This window comes from Ahaetulla prasina, chromosome 14, assembly GCF_028640845.1.
Source record: "Ahaetulla prasina isolate Xishuangbanna chromosome 14, ASM2864084v1, whole genome shotgun sequence".
Taxonomy (NCBI): domain Eukaryota; kingdom Metazoa; phylum Chordata; class Lepidosauria; order Squamata; family Colubridae; genus Ahaetulla; species Ahaetulla prasina.
Window position 1 is genome coordinate 18,115,391 of NC_080552.1, and position 18,938 is coordinate 18,134,328.

The following is an 18,938-nucleotide window of genomic DNA, read 5'->3' on the forward strand; positions in this document are numbered from 1 at the left end:
CTTGCGCTTACTTTAAAATTACATTAGTACCGTAATGGCAAACCTACGGCATGTGTAACACAGCTGGCATGCGGTGCCCTTTCTGCGGGCACATGAGCCGTCGCCCAGCTTATCTCCACTGCACATGCGTGCATGCCTCCCGCCGGCCAGCTGTGTTCTGTCCCCCCTCGCCTCCGTCCCAGCGATGGCTTAATTAGCCGGCACTATCAGCTCTGGCAGCAAACTAGTGAGCATCTGCCAAGTGACTCTGTTATCTCCCTTGATGCCGATGAGTCACCCAGGAACAAACAGTACTTCAGCTCTACTTAAGCAGTTGATTTGCCTGCTACGAAGAGGCATAGCAGCCCTCGCTGCTTTTATATCCTATGGGGTATGGCTCCATGACTCAGCACTTCCTAGGCCTGCCCCATCCCTGCTTCTGTTGTTCCCGCCTCTCCCGCCTATGAAACCTAGGGTCCAGCCAGGCCTGATTGCCATCAGCTGGGTCTGGAGGCGTGGCCTGGTGGGGGGAACAAAGTCAGGGGACGGAGGCCTTGTTATCTCTTCCACCTGGCCTGCCTCTGGCTCCTGGAGCTGAGCCAGGGAAGCCGGTGCTCCCGAGGTAAGTCCTGATGGCCCTTCCCCCTCACTGTCCAAGTCACTTTCTGGCAGGCGCAGACACAACAAGCTGATTTTAAGATGCGCGGGGGGGTGGGGGGGGCGCAAGTGGAAGACGCATGCACATGCTCAGGGGGGCAGGGGGAGCACAGGGGAATCGGCGTGTCCCCCCCATGGCCTGTTTTTGGGCCCAGAAGGCTGCAGGGAGGCCTACTAGACCCAAAACAGGGGGTAGGGGGGTCGCATGCACATGCACGGGGGAGTGTGTGTGGGGGTTGTGCGCACATGCGTGGGGGGGGGCATTGCATTATGGGTGCCCACATGTGCACGCACTGTCGCACGCTTTCGGCACATGATGAGAAAAAGGTTAGCTATCACTGCATCAGTGGTTAGAAGGCAGTATTACAGGATGGACTCTGCCCACAGCCAGGAGTTCGATCCTAACCGGTTCAAAGTTGACTCAGCCTTCCATCCTTCAGAGGTCGGTAAAACGAAGACCCAGATTATTGGGGGCAAGAGGCTGACTCTGTAAACCGCTTACAGAGGGCTGCAAAAGCACTACGAAGCGTCATATAAGCCTAAGCGCTATCGCTACCGCTATAACCACCCACCTGACTGAGCGGTGAACCATTTGAGCGGGCTCTGGGAATCGACAAGGCAGCCTCTGCTGGAGACCCAAATCCAGAGGGGAAGATCGTCGGTCACAAAAGGATCCTCGACGCCAGCCGGCAAGAAGGAAGACAAACTGGCGGTCTCGGCAAGCACAGTCGCTTTGGACGTCCTGCTGGCCTCTTTGAGGTCGATGTTGGTCCACTGAAGCTTGGGAGGAAGCGAGTCCAGATCGGAAAGAGCTTTATTATCTGGGCCAGCTTGATGGTCTCCATCTGATCCGCCGGCGGCTTCATCCAGAACGGTGGCTAACGGGTCCATATCCAGCTGCGGGATCGGATGGAGACTCTTAGGGGCATCGGGACCTGGTCCTGGAAGACGAGCATCGTTCACAAGCGATTCTGGCTCCGCTTGGGACTCTCCATCGCTCTGGAAGACGGAGGGGCTTTGTTCTTTGATGTCGTCCGTAAAGAAGCAACCGGCGCTGCGGACGGAAGAGGGGGAAAAAAACAGATCTTAGAACAGAATAGAATTGAATTTTTATTGGCCAAGTGTGTGGCCAATAAAGTGTGATTGGACACACAAGGAATTTGTCTTGGTGCATATGCTCTCAGTGTACATAAAAGAAAAGATACGTTCATCAAGGTACAACATTTACAACACAATTGATGATCAATATATCAATATAAATCATAAGGATTGCCAGCAACAAGTTACAGTCATACAGTCATAAGTGGAAAGAGATTGGTGATGGGAACTATGAGAAGATTAATAGTAGTGCAGATTCAGTAAATAGTTTGACAGTGTTGATGGAATTATTTGTTTAGCAGAGTGATGGCCTTCGGGAAAAAACTCTTACTCTCCATTATCCACGTTGCGGTGGATGGAAAGACCGGTGAGTTTGTACGTCTTTCACCCCCACAAAAAATTGTTTTTTTCTTGCATTATCAAATAGAGCTGTGATGGCGAACCTATGGCAGGCAGAGCCCGCTCTGTATGCTGTCGTAACTTTATGTTCACTAAAGGAACTGCTGTAAATCGAGGATTACCTTGTAGTCAGTTTGTATGTTTCCCCCCCCAAGTTTTTTTTTTTCCTTGCATTGTCAAATACATGCAATCTATTGTGGATGAGGGGTTTAGTGGCTAAGACGCTGAGCTTGTCGATTGAAAGATCGGCAGTTCAGCGGTTCGAATCCCTACTGCCGTGTAACGGGGTGAGCTCCCGTGACTTGTCCCAGCTTCTGCCAACCTAGCAGTTCGAAAGCAGGTAAAAAATGCAAGTAGAAAAATAGGGACCACCTTTGGTGGGAAGGGAACAGCGTTCCGTGCGCCTTTGGTGCTGAGTCATGCTGGCCACATGACCACAGAGACGTCATCGGACAGCGCTGGCTCTTCGGCTTTGAAACGGAGATGAGCACCGCCCCCTAGAGTCGGGAACGACTAGCACATATGTGTGAGGGGAACCTTTACCTTTTTATTATGGAGAATCCTTGACTTACATTTATTCCCAACCTTCCCAACAAGCGAAGTCAAGGGGGGGGGGGAGGAGTAAGATTTGCTTAGTGACAGCAATTCACTTAATAACTGCAGTACTTTGCTGAACCATCGTGACAAAAAAATAAAAGGTTATAACATTGAGTGTTCTGTACTCTGCTTCAGATAACGGTTACTTACCTAAGGAGGCTGGTGGAGCTGCCGGTTTGAGATCGGTCGCTCTCTCGGTTGCAGGCTATGGCTTTCCACATTTTCCCGCTCAGCTCGCTTGGCGTGACGCCTTGACGGAAGTAGATCGCTCGGTCCTCACAGCTGATCCCCCAAACCTGCGTCGGAAAGGAAGGGGAGGAAATGGATATGAAAGAACGGAAGGGGAAGATAGAGGGAAAAGGAAAGGAAGAGGGAAGATGGGGAGGAAAGGAAAGGAAGATAAAAGGAGGGGAGGGGAGAGGAGAGAGGAGGAAATATAAAATAAGAAGGAAGGAGGAGAGGAGATGAGAGAGAAGGAAATATAAAATAAGGAGGAGAGGAAAGGAGAGGAGAGAGAAGGAAATATTAAATAAGAAGAAAGGAGGAGAGGAGAGAGAAGGAAATATAAAATAAGAAGGAGAGGAAAGGAGAGGAGAGAGAAGGAAATATAAAATAAGGAGGAGAGGACAGGAGAGGAGAGAGAAGGAAATATAAAATAAGAAGGAAGGAGGAGAGAGAAGGAAATATAAAATAAGGAGGAGAGGAAAGGAGAGAAGGAAATATAAAATAAGAAGGAAGGAGGACAGGAGAGAGAAGGAAATATAAAATGAGGAGGAGAGAAAAGGACAGGAGAGAGAAGGAAATATAAAATAAGGAGGAGTGGAAAGGAGCAGAGAGAGAAGGAAATATAAAATAAAAAGGAAGAGAGGAGAGGAAGAGAGACAGAGACAGAGGAAGGGCGGGAAGGAGGAAGGAAGAAAGGGGAGGAGAGAAAAGGAAGAGAGAGACGGAGGGAGGAAGGGAAGGGGAAGAGAGGAAGAGATAGAGACAGGGAGGGAGGGAGGGGAGGGGAAGAGAAGAGAAGAGAACAGGAAGCATCACATCTGCCCTCCAGAAGGGATATCCAACCATGACCCTGTCCACCTCTCGGCTTTCTCCCGGAGGATGTTGTTGGGAAGCAGATATAACCAGAGAGTGGAAACTGCAAAAATGCTTAGCTTAACTACGTGCAAATGAAGCAACATGCAGTTGCATTTTCAGTTACTTCTTTGGAAAATCTACCTGCCCCCCCCACCGCCCTTGAGACTCACCTGGTCGTTTAAGCCCACGTCCACCATCTGCATTTCACCAATCATCTCGATCCAGCTGGTGCCACAAGGGTTGTAGGAGTTGACGCCACGCCTGAACCACACCTAGATGAGAAAAATCCTCACATCAGGGATGGAAGGTTTGCGGTTTCTCTCCCCCCCGCTCCAAAATGAGCCCCTTAAAATCCTGACATTGGAACAAGTTATGAAGAACAGCAATAGTCTCATTCCCAGATTCGCTTGAGAGAAATTGCAGAATGGGCCGTCTTTATTTCAGGTAAACATTTGTAGCGGATAAAAGATCGGTCTTATATTGCATGCGTTATGAGAATAATGTTTGTAATTATGGTGTATATAAAGCAATGCATATTTAAAAGGTTTGAAACAGACAGTACACAGCCGTTGCAGAAATGGAAATGTTAAGTGTAACAAAGGAAAATATATAATAAAAATAATTTTTTTTTAAAAAAAAGAACAGTTAAAAATTAAAATTCTCCTACAATCAACAGGACTAGCCACTTGCTCAACCTATACAGCTCTAAAGCCACTCACTTTTCTGTCTTTCGTGACCGCCCAGACCACATTCACCCCAACAGACACGTGCGAAATCCCATTCTCGGCAACCGGTGGATCCACAATTGTCCATGACGTTCCTGCCCAAAGAAAAGAGGCAGAAATCAATAGAAGGATGACCCCAATTCTGTTGTGGCTTGCTGGCAGTCAGCAGAGTCGGACAGTGAGAAGGTTGGGGAGGAACATGGACCAGTCCTGGGGGCTGGGGAAAGCCCGGACGAGGGCTCTGTGTCGGAGGCAGAGAGGGAGCTAGACAGTAGTGAGGCAGAGGAACAGCTGGAGCCTGTTCCCAGTGTGTGCATTCATAGAGCTGCCAGAAGACAACAAGAACTCAGAAAGCAGGGTCGACTTGGGAGTAAAGCCACATCTTGGAGGTGATTGGCCCCTCCCAAAGGAAACAAAAGAGGATTGAATGGGGAGGGGGCTTTTGCAGGAAACAATTCCTTCATTCAGTCATTTCAAGAGTGGAAAGTTCTGTTCGTTGACTCTAAGAGACTCTGTACCAAGTTTGGCCTTCCTCTGCCTTTGGAAACAAGTTACGTGGCAGCTTGCCAAGCGAGATAAGGTCTGTGTTGATAAATATTCCTTTGAAAAACTGTTTGGACAGGCCTTGCTGACTGTGAATGAAAGTAATTCACAGTCGTGTAAATAAAAGAGGTTTTACCGGGACCAATTCCTGCTTTTTAAAGGAGCCCAAGTCAGAACAACTCCACAGCAGGGAACCAACTTCCTTGGGGCCACCCATGGACCTACCCTGGGGGTTGTTTCGGTCGATCCCTTCTCTCACGATCGCCTGTCCTTCCCAGCAGGTGGCCCAGAGGAGATCGTACGGTCCGCAGCTGATCTGTATGGCTTCTGCTGGAGCAGGGATTAAGCTCCAGGAAGATCCTTCAGGATCGTGATGAGTGACATCGTTCCGATACCAGATCTAGGAAGACAAGGCTGTTTTTTTCCCCAGGCACAATTGTTCAGAAGGAGGCAAACATTTATGTACGTGTAGAGAGGCACTGACCTCGGTAAGGTTGTGTACTGTCGCCCTGCCTATTTAACTTATATGCAGAGTGCATCATGAGAAAGGCGGGGCTAGATGAATCAAAAATTGGAATTAAGATTGCTGGGAGAAATATCAACAACCTCAGATATGCAGATGATACCACGCTAATTGCAGAAAGTGAAGAGGAACTAAAGAGCCTCTTAATGCTTATTTGTACCCTACGAATATCATTAAGTGTTGTACCTTACAATTCTTGACGAATGTATCTTGTCTTTTTATGTACACTGAGAGCGTATGCGCCAAAGACAAATTCCTTGTGTGTCCAACCACACTTGGCCAATAAAGAATTCTACTCTAGTCTAGTCTACTTGTTCTCCCATTCCTACACCTCTTTTAACTTCCCAGTTCATGGATTTAGAGTTTCTTAACCACATCCCCATAAGTACTAACCAGATGCAGGAAAAATAATTGCTACCAACCTGCCTTCCATTGAGGACCTGTATACTGCACGAATCAAGAAGAGGGCCGTGAAAATATTTACAGATCCTTCACATCCTGGAAATAAACTATTTCAACTCCTACCCTCAAAACGACGCTATAGAGCACTGCACATTAGAACAACTAGACACAAGAACAGTTTTTTCCCGAAGGCCATCACTCTGCTAAACAAATAATTCCCTCAACACTGTCAAACTATTTACTGAATCTGCACTATTAATCTTCTCATAGTTCCCATCACCAATCTCTTTCCACTTATGACTGTATGACTATAACTTGTTGCTGGCAATCCTTATGATTTATATTGATATACTGACCATCAATTGTGTTGTAAATGTTGTACCTTGATGAAGGTATCTTTTCTTTTATGTACACTGAGAGCATACGCACCAAGACAAATTCCTTGTGTGTCCAATCACACTTGGCCAATAAAAATTCTATTCTATTCTATTCTATTCAACGGTACTGCAGAAGATAATATTTTGATGAGTTTAATAACCTATTTTGATTTTTCCTCCTCATCAAGCAAAATCTAGAAGTTTGGAGGTCCTTCTGAACTTTCTTGCCTGTTTTTCATTCTTATTTGTTGAATAAGAGAAAAGGAGGGGGGGGAGAGGAAGGTTCACATAGCGCATAGATGTAATTAAGAAGGGCTGGCGACGAGAGGTCATTACTTTGCCTTGTAGAGTGACAGTCCAGACCGAGAGTCGACCCAGAGGTTCATCGGTGATCTCCCAGCCTCCCACGGAGATGTCATTAAAAGGATCTGGTAACTGCTTCAGATCTTGATGGGGTGGAATCTACCTCAAAATTAAAAAAAAAAAAAAAAGGAAAGGAGAAAGACTTAAGAGTTATTGAAGAACACCTTCAGAATGTCCTTACTGAACTCCACATGATGGGACATCCTCTACTCGGGAAACCACGTAGCACCTTCTAAAACGAGAAACAGCAGAGGCCTGCAAGAAAATCCATTGGGGGAAATGGATTTCCCCCAATGGAAACCACCACATGGTTTCTAATTCTTATTAAAAACCGCAAGATTTATTTTTTTCTCCCAAGAGGTATTGTGGGAAAATTGCAAATATCCTTAAAAAATCTGGAGAGGGGACAAGCGTCACTTTTATCTGCCTTTCATCACCACTCAAGAGTCCTAACAGAACTGGGTGGCCTTAGAAATAAAATATAATATATAAAATAATTAATAAGTCCCACCAGGCCCAAGGCTGACTCAGCCTTCCATCCTTTATAAGGTAGGTAAAATGAGGACCCAGATTGTTGGGGGCAATAAGTTGACTTTGTATATAATATACAAATGGATGAAGACTATTGCTTGACATAGTGTAAGCCGCCCTGAGTCTTCAGAGAAGGGCGGGATATAAATGCAAATTTTGGAGGGGCCTCTGTGGCTCAGACTGGTAAGACAGTCTGTTATTAACAGTAGCTGCCTGCAATTACAATTACTGCAGGTTCAAGTCCCACCAGGCCCAAGGTTGACTCAGCCTTCCATCCTTTATAAGGTAGGTAAAATGACGACCCGGATTGTTGGGGGCAATAAAAGTTGACTTTGTATACAATATACAAAAGGATGAAGACTATTGCTTGACATAGTGTAAGCCGCCCTGAGTCTTCGGAGAAGGGCGGGATATAAATGCAAATTAAAAAAAAAAATTAAACAAAAACTTCATAAAATACAGGTCGTCCTCAACCAAGGTCCATGATTCGGCCCAAAATTTCCATTGGCTAAGACAGTCGTTTTGCCCCATGTTACGACCTGTCTTGCCACCATCGTTAAGCGAACCTCTGCCGTCAGTATCACGGGTTGTTAAGTGAACAGTTGACTTGGTCAGAAAGTGTGGCCAAAGGGCTCCTTGAGACACTACAGCGGTCATAAATACGAGCCAATTGCCAAGCGTCCAAATTTGGATCACATGACCTTCGACGGTCGTAAGTATGAAAAATCGTCCCAAGTCATTTTGCCCTGCCGTTGTAACGTCAGTCACTAAACGCAATGGTCGTTAAGTGGAGGACTATCTCCAGAAGAGGAAGTTAGAAGTCAAAAAGTAGAAAAAAAATGTTGTTTGCAATAGTGGCGAATATCTGTAGGTCAGGTGTAGGATGAGGGTTCAATTCTCCGAAGTTGCGGGTTGGTGTCCGAATGTTTCATTACCTCAACTGGGAGCTGAACTGGACGATTAAGGAAAAAAAGGGCGATTCAGGAGTAAAGCTTGGAGATGATTGGCCCCTCCCATAAGACATAAAAGAGGAGCAAATGGGAGGTGAGCCTTTGCAGGAAGCAATTCGTTCATATAGTCAGTTCAAGCCCCGAGAAGCTCCGTTTAACTCTGCTCCATTTGGCCTTGCAAAACATTTCAAGGGAGATAAAGCCGGGTGCTTATCAACATTAAGGCTGCCAGTAGCCTTCCGGGTGCAATTCAAGGTGTTAGTGCTCACCTTTAAAGCGCTCCATGGCTTAGGACCGGGCTATTTACGAGACTGCCTTCTGCCACCGATAGCCTCCCAACGACCTGTGCGCTCCCACAGAGCGGGCCTGCTCCGGCTGCCATCAGCCAAACAGTGCCGGCTGGTGACCCCCAGGGGGAGAGCCTTCTCTGTGGCAGCACCGACCCTATGGAATGAGCCTACCTCCTGGGTTACGCCAACTTCCCGACCTCCGTACCTTCAAGCGGGAACTGAAGACTCTGCTATTCAATCAGGCGGGACTAGCCTAAATATTATTTTAATTTGATATTTTAGTTTAACTAAGTTTTAATTGAATTTTAAACTGTATTAATTTATTTATAATTTTATAGTTTAGGGTTTTATATCGGTCGTTTGACCGTTTTAGTTTTAAATTGGCCGGTTAAATATTTCATTTTAAATGTATTTTAATTTTTTAAAAATTTTTTTTACATTTATATCCCGCCCTTCTCCGAAGACTCAGGGCGGCTTACAGTGTGTAAGGCAATAGTCTCATTCTATTTGTATATTTACAAAGTCAACTTATTGCCCCCCCAACAATCTGGGTCCTCATTTTACCTACCTTATAAAGGATGGAAGGCTGAGTCAACCTTGGACCTGGTGGGGCTTGAACCTGCAGTAATTGCAGGCAGCTGGTTTTAATAACAGGCTTCTTACAGCCTTGAGCCACCAATTTATTGTGTTTCTATGTGTTTTAATAAGGCTGTACACGCCTGAGTCCTTCGGGAGAAGGGCGGTCTAGAAATCTAATAAATAAATAAATAAATAAATAAATTACTCTGAAAGACTGTGTCAACTCAAGCAGACATTTGTCGGAATCTGCACACACTGTTTGCGAATCATTACGGGCTGTGAACGACCATCATTCACAGCCGTCTCCATAAAAGCGGTAACCATGGCTTAGGACCGGGCTATTTACGAGACTGCCTTCTGCCACCGATAGCCTCCCAACGACCTGTGCGCTCCCACAGAGCGGGCCTGCTCCGGCTGCCATCAGCCAAACAGTGCCGGCTGGTGACCCCCAGGGGGAGAGCCTTCTCTGTGGCAGCACCGACCCTATGGAATGAGCCTACCTCCTGGGTTACGCCAACTTCCCGACCTCCGTACCTTCAAGCGGGAACTGAAGACTCTGCTATTCAATCAGGCGGGACTAGCCTAAATATTATTTTAATTTGATATTTTAGTTTAACTAAGTTTTAATTGAATTTTAAACTGTATTAATTTATTTATAATTTTATAGTTTAGGGTTTTATATCGGTCGTTTGACCGTTTTAGTTTTAAATTGGCCGGTTAAATATTTCATTTTAAATGTATTTTAATTTTTTAAAAATTTTTTTTACATTTATATCCCGCCCTTCTCCGAAGACTCAGGGCGGCTTACAGTGTGTAAGGCAATAGTCTCATTCTATTTGTATATTTACAAAGTCAACTTATTGCCCCCCCAACAATCTGGGTCCTCATTTTACCTACCTTATAAAGGATGGAAGGCTGAGTCAACCTTGGACCTGGTGGGGCTTGAACCTGCAGTAATTGCAGGCAGCTGGTTTTAATAACAGGCTTCTTACAGCCTTGAGCCACCAATTTATTGTGTTTCTATGTGTTTTAATAAGGCTGTACACCGCCCTGAGTCCTTCGGGAGAAGGGCGGTCTAGAAATCTAATAAATAAATAAATAAATAAATAAATTACTCTGAAAGACTGTGTCAACTCAAGCAGACATTTGTCGGAATCTGCACACACTGTTTGCGAATCATTACGGGCTGTGAACGACCATCATTCACAGCCGTCTCCATAAAAGCGGTAACCATGGCATGGGACCGGGATATTTACGGGACCGCCTGCTGCCGCCAGTAGCTTCTCATCGACCGGTGCGCTCTCACAGGGAGGGCCTCCTTAGGGTGCTGTCGGCCAAACAATGTCGGCTGGCGGCCCCCAGGGGAAGAGCGTTCTCTGTGGGGGCTCCGGCCCTGTGGAATGAACTACCCGTGGGGCTACATCTTCTCCCTGATCTTCGGACCTTTAAGCATGAGCTCAAAACTTTTTTCTTTCACGAAGCAGGGCTGGCTTAAAATTTTAATTGTAGGTTTGTTAGTGGCGTTTTTAAAGTGTCTAATTTATTTAAAATTTTGTACATCTATTTTAATTATTCAGCGTATCGAATTAGATTTTTAATGAATTATTGTATTTTAAATTTTTTGGGTATTTATGTTTTATCTTGCTGTACACCGCCCTGAGTCCTCGGAGAAGGGCAGTATAAAAATGTAAATAATAAATAAATAAATAAATAAATAAATAAATAAATAAACAAACAAACTCAGATTGTGATTTATGCTTTCTCAGGAAGCCTTGGCAGAGGTGGGTTTCAGCAGGTTCTGACCGGTTCTGGAGAACCGGTAGCGGAAATTTTGAGTAGTTGAGTAAAAATTTTGACTGGCCATCTATTCTCTGCCTTCCAAGTCCCAGTTGATCGGGAGGAAATGGGGATTTTTGCAGTATCCTTCCCCTGGAGTGGGGAGGGAATGGAGATTTTACAGGATTCTTCCCCTGCCACGCCCACCAAGCCACGCCCACAGAACCGGTAGTAAAAAAATTTGAAACCCACCACTGAGCCTAGGTCAGAATACGCTCAGCCAACTCTGGATATACTAGATATTTTGAGAAAAAGAGAAGAAAGAGAAAGAGAGAAAGAGAGAGAGAGAGAGAACGGAAGCAACACACACCTTTGCCCAGGTGTCTTGCGCTTTATATCTTCTGTACCGAATCCACCTTCTTCGTCGGACACAGGAATTCCATCGCTTGTCCTTGGTGTACGTAGCTGGGAAGTCGATGGCGTAGGTCCAGCCCTTCAAAAGAAGAACAAAGTGACCGAGGTAGAACAGGATAAGCCCATGAGGATCAAAGCTCAAAGGACAAGTAGTCCTTGGCTTACGACCGCGATCGAGCCCAACATTCCTGTTGCTAAGTGACACACTTGTTAGGTGAGTTTCGTCACATTTCGTAAGTGAACCGTTGCAGTTAACTTAGTAATACGGTCGTTAAGCCAATCACGTGACCCTGGGGGACATTGCAACCGTCGTAAATGTGAGTCAGTTGCCAAGCTTTTGATCACATGACCATGAGGAGGCTGCAATGGTCGTAAGTGTGAAAAATGATCCTAATTTTTTTTTCCCACGGCTGTTGTAAATTCAGTCACTGTTGTAAGTTGGGAACTATCGATACAGTCGGTCACCAATGAAGCCCTTACGATGTAGCCACGGTCGCGCAGTGGTTAGAGTGCAGTACTGCAGGCTACTTCTGCTGACTGCCGGCTGCCTGCAATTTGGCAGTTCAAATCTCACCAGGTTCAAAGTTGACTCAGCCTTCCATCCTTCCGAGGTGGGTCAAATGAGGACCCAGATTGTTGGGGGCCAGAGGCTGACCCTGTAAACTGCTTAGAAGCCAAAAAAAAAAAATGCTTTTAAAAGTTAAAAAAAAAAATAGCCTCTGATGATCGCGCGGCTCAGCTGGGATTGTCAGAGGAGCCTTTTAAAAGAATTCGACCAAAGAGGTTGTAGAAAAAATGCTTTTAAAAGTTAAAAAAAAAAAGTTGGCCATGCCCACCCAGTCACATTTCCCCCCCCCCCCAACCAAGCCACGTCCACAGAACCGGTAGTAACAAATTTTACATTTCACCCCTGCCTTTTAGGTTTGTGATAGAAAGAGAGATGACCAATTCAGAATCCCTCTGGGATCTTCTCCAGAGATCAGCTAGGGGTAATAAATCAACCATTTCCTTAGCAGCATTGTAGACAATCAGGACTTCCTTTTCTTCCTCCATAAATTTGAAAAACTGCACCAGACAGAGTTTAGTTGTGTTTCTTCTCCCAAAGCTAAGAAAAATGGATACACAACTAGACTTCTGGGAGAAAAATGGTCACTTGAAGACAGATTCAAGTGGAGAGGACATGAGATTGCCCACAAGCGCTCCAGACAGCGGCTCCTTGCCAGGAGCAACAGCCTCCAACAATTTTTGAGCTCTGAAAGAGGAGTGAATAGCCTCTTTGATCAAACCATGGTCAGGAAAAAAAAAAAAGGAAAATAAACTACTATCATGTCACCCCTGGTCCTTCTTTTCTCTAGAATTAGGTATGTCCAGTCTAGAGAAAAGGACTAAGGGAGGACATGATAGCAGTCTTCCAGTATTTGAGGAGCTGCCCCAAAGAAGAGGGGGGTCAACTTATTCTCCAAAGCACCAGAAGGCAGGACAAGAAACAACAGATGGAAACTAACTAAGGAGAGAAGCAACCAAGAACTAAGGAAGAAACTTAGTTCCTGAGCTAAGGAAGAAACTTAGTTCCTGAGCGCTGGCTGCTCAGGAAGTGACACGAGGCTGGCTCAGGGATTATAAATGCTTCTTTGATGGAAGGGGTTTTCCCCGCCGCCTTGAAGGAGGCGGTGGTGAGACCTCTCCTCAAGAAGCCTTCCCTGGACCCAGCTATTTTGAGTAATTATCGTCCAGTCTCCAACCTTCGCTTTGTGGCGAAGGTTGTTGAGAGTGTGGTTGCATGGCAGCTCCCCCGGCACCTGGAGGAAACTGTCTATCTGGACCCGTTCCAGTCCGGCTTCCGACCCGGTTATAGCACGGAGACGGCTTTGGTCGCGTTGGTGGATGACCTCTGGAGGGCCAGGGACAGGGGTTGCTCCTCTGCCTTGGTCCTATTAGATCTCTCAGCGGCTTTCGATACCATCGACCATGGTATCCTGCTGCGCCGGTTGGAGGGATGGGGAGGGGGGGGCACCGTTTATCGGTGGTCCCCCCCCTATCTCTCTGACCGGCCGCAGACGGTGTTGACAGGGGGGCAGAGGTCGTCCTCGAGGCGCCTCACTTGTGGGGTGCCTCAGGGGTCGATTCTCTCGCCCACCCTGTTCAACATCTATATGAAGCCGCTGGGTGAGGTCATCAGTGGTTTCGGGTGAGTTATCATCTGTACGCTGATGATACTCAGCTGTACTTTTCCACCCGGACCACCCCAACGAAGCGGTCAAGTGCTGTCCCGGTGCCTGGAAGCTGTACGGGTCTGGATGGGGAGAAACAGACTCAAGCTCAATCCTCCAAGACGGAGTGGCTGTGGATGCCGGCATCCCGGTACAGTCTGCTGACTGCCGGCTGCCTGCAATTTGGCAGTTCAAATCTCACCAGGTTCAAAGTTGACTCAGCCTTCCATCCTTCCGAGGTGGGTCAAATGAGGACCCAGATTGTTGGGGGCCAGAGGCTGACCCTGTAAACTGCTTAGAAGCCAAAAAAAAAAAATGCTTTTAAAAGTTAAAAAAAAAAATAGCCTCTGATGATCGCGCGGCTCAGCTGGGATTGTCAGAGGAGCCTTTTAAAAGAATTCGACCAAAGAGGTTGTAGAAAAAATGCTTTTAAAAGTTAAAAAAAAAAAGTTGGCCATGCCCACCCAGTCACATTTCCCCCCCCCCCCAACCAAGCCACGTCCACAGAACCGGTAGTAACAAATTTTACATTTCACCCCTGCCTTTTAGGTTTGTGATAGAAAGAGAGATGACCAATTCAGAATCCCTCTGGGATCTTCTCCAGAGATCAGCTAGGGGTAATAAATCAACCATTTCCTTAGCAGCATTGTAGACAATCAGGACTTCCTTTTCTTCCTCCATAAATTTGAAAAACTGCACCAGACAGAGTTTAGTTGTGTTTCTTCTCCCAAAGCTAAGAAAAATGGATACACAACTAGACTTCTGGGAGAAAAATGGTCACTTGAAGACAGATTCAAGTGGAGAGGACATGAGATTGCCCACAAGCGCTCCAGACAGCGGCTCCTTGCCAGGAGCAACAGCCTCCAACAATTTTTGAGCTCTGAAAGAGGAGTGAATAGCCTCTTTGATCAAACCATGGTCAGGAAAAAAAAAAAAGGAAAATAAACTACTATCATGTCACCCCTGGTCCTTCTTTTCTCTAGAATTAGGTATGTCCAGTCTAGAGAAAAGGACTAAGGGAGGACATGATAGCAGTCTTCCAGTATTTGAGGAGCTGCCCCAAAGAAGAGGGGGGTCAACTTATTCTCCAAAGCACCAGAAGGCAGGACAAGAAACAACAGATGGAAACTAACTAAGGAGAGAAGCAACCAAGAACTAAGGAAGAAACTTAGTTCCTGAGCTAAGGAAGAAACTTAGTTCCTGAGCGCTGGCTGCTCAGGAAGTGACACGAGGCTGGCTCCAGGGGATTATAAATGCTTCTTTGATGGAAGGGGTTTTCCCCGCCGCCTTGAAGGAGGCGGTGGTGAGACCTCTCCTCAAGAAGCCTTCCCTGGACCCAGCTATTTTGAGTAATTATCGTCCAGTCTCCAACCTTCGCTTTGTGGCGAAGGTTGTTGAGAGTGTGGTTGCATGGCAGCTCCCCCGGCACCTGGAGGAAACTGTCTATCTGGACCCGTTCCAGTCCGGCTTCCGACCCGGTTATAGCACGGAGACGGCTTTGGTCGCGTTGGTGGATGACCTCTGGAGGGCCAGGGACAGGGGTTGCTCCTCTGCCTTGGTCCTATTAGATCTCTCAGCGGCTTTCGATACCATCGACCATGGTATCCTGCTGCGCCGGTTGGAGGGATTGGGAGTGGGGGGCACCGTTTATCGGTGGTTCTCCTCCTATCTCTCTGACCGGACGCAGACGGTGTTGACAGGGGGGCAGAGGTCGTCCTCGAGGCGCCTCACTTGTGGGTGCCTCAGGGTCGATTCTCTCGCCCACCCTGTTCAACATCTATATGAAGCCGCTGGGTGAGGTCATCAGTGGTTTCGGGTGAGTTATCATCTGTACGCTGATGATACTCAGCTGTACTTTTCCACCCGGACCACCCCAACGAAGCGGTCAAGTGCTGTCCCGGTGCCTGGAAGCTGTACGGGTCTGGATGGGGAGAAACAGACTCAAGCTCAATCCTCCAAGACGGAGTGGCTGTGGATGCCGGCATCCCGGTACAGTCAGCTGCATCCGCAGCTGACTGTTGAAAGCAGTTAGTGGCCCCAAAGGAGGCGGTTCGCAACTTGGGTGTCCTCCTGGACGGACGGCTGTCTTTGATGAACACCTGGCGGCCGTCGCCAGGAGGGCCTTTTACCAGGTTCGCCTGGTTCGCCAGTTGCGTCCCTTCCTAGATCGGGATGCCTTATGCACGGTCACTCACGCTCTGGTTACGTCTAGGCTGGATTATTGCAATGCTCTCTACATGGGGCTGCCCTTGAGGTGCACCGGAGGCTGCAGTTAGTCCAGAATGCGGCTGCGCGAGTAGTAACGGGAGCCGCTCGTGGCTCCCACGTGACATCGCTGCTCCGTAGCTTGCACTGGCTTCCTGTGGTCTTCGGGTGCGCTTCAAGATTTTGGTAACTATCTTTAAAGCGCTCCATGGCTTAGGACCCGGTACTTACGAGACCGCCTGCTGTTACCTTTTGCCTCCCACCGACCAGACGCTCGCACAGAGAGGGTCTCCTCAGGGTGCCGTCCGCCAAACAGTGTCGGCTGGCGGCCCCAGGAGTAGGGCCTTCTCTGTGGGGGCAGTGGCTCTGGAATGAACTTCCCCGGTCTGCGTCAAGTGCCCGATCTTCGGACCTTCCGTCGTGAGCTCAAAACATATTTATTCATTAAAGCGGGACTGGCATAATTAGTGATGTATTTTAATTGGGGTTTTAATATTTTTTAACTTTTTAATTTAAATTTTAATAATCGGCCTTTAAAATTTGCTCTTTTTAATTGTTGTTTTAAACTGTATATATCTTTGTTTTTACTTTGGCTGTACACCGCCCTGAGTCCTTCGGGAGAAGGGCGGTATAAAAATTTAATAAAATAAATAAATAAATAAATAAATAATGGTGAGGACAATTAGCCAGTGGAACTGATGTTCCAAAGGTGCTTTTTCAAGAGGCAACTGGACTTTCTGTTCTTCTTTGAAGATGTTTCACTTCTCATTCAAGAAGCTTCTTCAGCTCTGAAGAATGGAAGGATATATGCTCCTTGCAGATAGTTGGTTATTTGCATTCTTTTCGAGAGTCACTGAGGCCACTTGGAGGCTAATCTGTGTCCTCACCACCACCTGAGTGATGAAAATCCTTGGAACTGTTGCAGATAAATCTCCAAGTGGCCTCAACGACTCTCTAAAAAGGATGCAAATGACCAGCTATCGGCAAGGAATATAAATCCTTCCCTTCCCCACCATCCAGTCAGAGCTGAAGAAGCTTCTCGGATGACAGAAAGCTGGTCATTTGCATCCTTTTTAGAAGCTCGTTGAGGCCACTTGGAAGTTTATCTGTGTCCTTCCGTTCTTCACCATCTAGTCAGAGCTGAAGAAGCTTCTTGGAGGAGAAGCAAAACGTCTTCAAAGAAGAACAGAAAGTCCAGTTGCCTCTTGAAAACGTGTGCCCACACCCATAATTCTATGCGCCGCGCACATGCATGCGTGACAGCCCCCCCGCGTTCCCTCCCACTTTTGGCACGCGATCTCCCCAGGCTCCAGACCCTCTCTAGGAGCCTGGGGAGGACGAAAACGGTCTTCCCCACCCCCCGGAGGCTGGAAACGGCCCATTTGCTGACTTCCGGTCCCACTGGAAATTGGCAAACGGGCCATTTCCGGCCTCCAGAGGGCCTCCGGAGAGTGGGGAAGGCTGTTTTTGCCCTCCCCAAGCTCCTAGAGAGGCTCTGGAGCCTGGGGAGAGTTAAAATGGGCCTTCCCCACCCACCCGCAGGACCTCCGGAGGCAGGAAACAGCCTGTTTCCCTACTTCCGGGTGGCCCAGAAGGCCTGAAAATCAGCTGGGCAGTGCGCGCATGTGCGCTGGTGCTGAGCTTGCGTGCCCACCGATATGGCTCCCCGTGCCACCTGTGGCACACGTGCCCGAGGTTCGCTATCACGGCCCTAGACAGTGGAACTGAGCTAACTTTTCCAGGCCCACGTTCCCTTTTAAACCCGGCTTTTCCCACCCCGAAGAAGGCAGATCCCATACGGTTTACCTACCCCTTTCTCTGTGGCTTCCCCTCCAAAATTTTCATCCACGTACCAGTCAGACTCCCACTCCCAATGAGGAGACGGCAGCGCAAAGCTTTCCAGCTGCTGATGCTTCAGCCCACTCACGTCACTCCATTGCCAGCGGTCGCTGGGCAGCAGGCTGTCGCAAAAGCCCACCACCGGGTTCCAGCGCTGCCAGGAAAGGAAGAAACAATCAGACATCCCAATGATCTCATCCAAAAGCAGATTTGGTTAGAATTTAGAGGCTGCTTTCTGACTCTACAAAGCCGTCGACCAGGGGAACAGGCGGCCACTTGAAGAGGAAATTCTCCTGGATGGAGACTTTTCAAGCCAAACGGATCAAAACGGATGGGTCCTTGAGTGGCGCAGACTGCTAAACAGTCTGTTATTAACAACAGCTGCCTGCAATTATTGCAAGTTCAAGTCCCACCAGGCCCAAGGTTGACTCAGCCTTCCATCCTTTATAAGGTAGGTAAAATGAGGACCCAGATTGTTGGGGGCAATAAGTTGACTTTGTATATAATATACAAATAGGATGAAGACTATTGCTTAACACAGTGTAAGCCGCCCTGAGTCTTCGGAGAAGGGCGGGATATAAATGCAAATAAATTAAAAAAAAAAAAGTCCTTTAGCAGAGTCTGCACTGAGCACAAAAGAGGGTTGGGTTGGATGACCCGCCCAAGACCAGGGATGAAATCTACTTAGCTTCCCTACCGCTTCAGAACTGCGTGCATGTGTCACGTGCAATTCTGGACCCTCTGCGCATGCACAAAGCCTTCTGCGCATGCGCATAGGGTAAAAAACAGGTTACTTCCTGGCCTCCGGGCAGGTGGGTGGAGCCTCGTGCTGCTGCCGCTGCCTGTTCGCCAAACCACCCATCGCTGCCGCTACCTGTTCGCTTGAACAAACCGGTAGCCTTTCACACCTGCCCAAGACCCCTTCTCTAAGTCTGCGCTCTCTGTACCTGATTTTCATAGGTTTCCTCTTTGAACCGGATGGGGACATCACTGGAGTGGACATAAACGTAGATCTGATGGTCACAAGCGAGTCCCCAACAGCATTGTTTGACGGCCGAAACCCGCTTCACTTCCAGTTCTCCATCTTTGCACAGCTCCCAGTACTGGCCGGTGGTGGATAACGTGTAAACTCTGCCAAAAATATCCACAGCCCACAGGAGCGATTGGGAGCCGCTCATGGCTGGAAAATACAAGGGGCCGAGACGGGTAAGGGGTTTACTCTTTAATTACGCAACACATGGAAAAACTTCACCATCGTTTCAATCGGGGAAGCTATGAGCATTCCCAGTCCAAAAAACGTTAGCAGACTCCTGGAAGCCTCAGATAAATCAGCCATCAACGGGCACCAAGAGATAAATGACATTTACACGCCATTCGAAAGAGACAATCAAAAAGCAAATA

The 18,938-nt window shown here is 47.5% G+C and overlaps 1 protein-coding gene across 2 annotated transcripts in view; it reads right to left on the reverse strand.

Moving 5' to 3' along the window:
* TECPR1 (tectonin beta-propeller repeat containing 1) overlaps positions 1-18,938 on the reverse strand; it is a 42,060-nt gene that overhangs the window by 20,961 nt on the left and 2,161 nt on the right. For both annotated transcript variants that reach the window (XM_058157795.1, XM_058157796.1), the window contains exons 2-10: positions 18,485-18,717; positions 17,509-17,691; positions 11,240-11,362; positions 6,717-6,842; positions 5,304-5,478; positions 4,530-4,630; positions 3,981-4,082; positions 2,881-3,026; positions 1,209-1,690 (exon numbers count right to left, since the gene is read on the reverse strand). In XM_058157795.1, coding sequence (XP_058013778.1) covers positions 1,209-1,690; positions 2,881-3,026; positions 3,981-4,082; positions 4,530-4,630; positions 5,304-5,478; positions 6,717-6,842; positions 11,240-11,362; positions 17,509-17,691; positions 18,485-18,715 — 1,669 coding nt within the window. In that variant the 5' untranslated portion in view covers positions 18,716-18,717. The remainder of the gene's footprint in view (positions 1-1,208; positions 1,691-2,880; positions 3,027-3,980; positions 4,083-4,529; positions 4,631-5,303; positions 5,479-6,716; positions 6,843-11,239; positions 11,363-17,508; positions 17,692-18,484; positions 18,718-18,938) is intronic.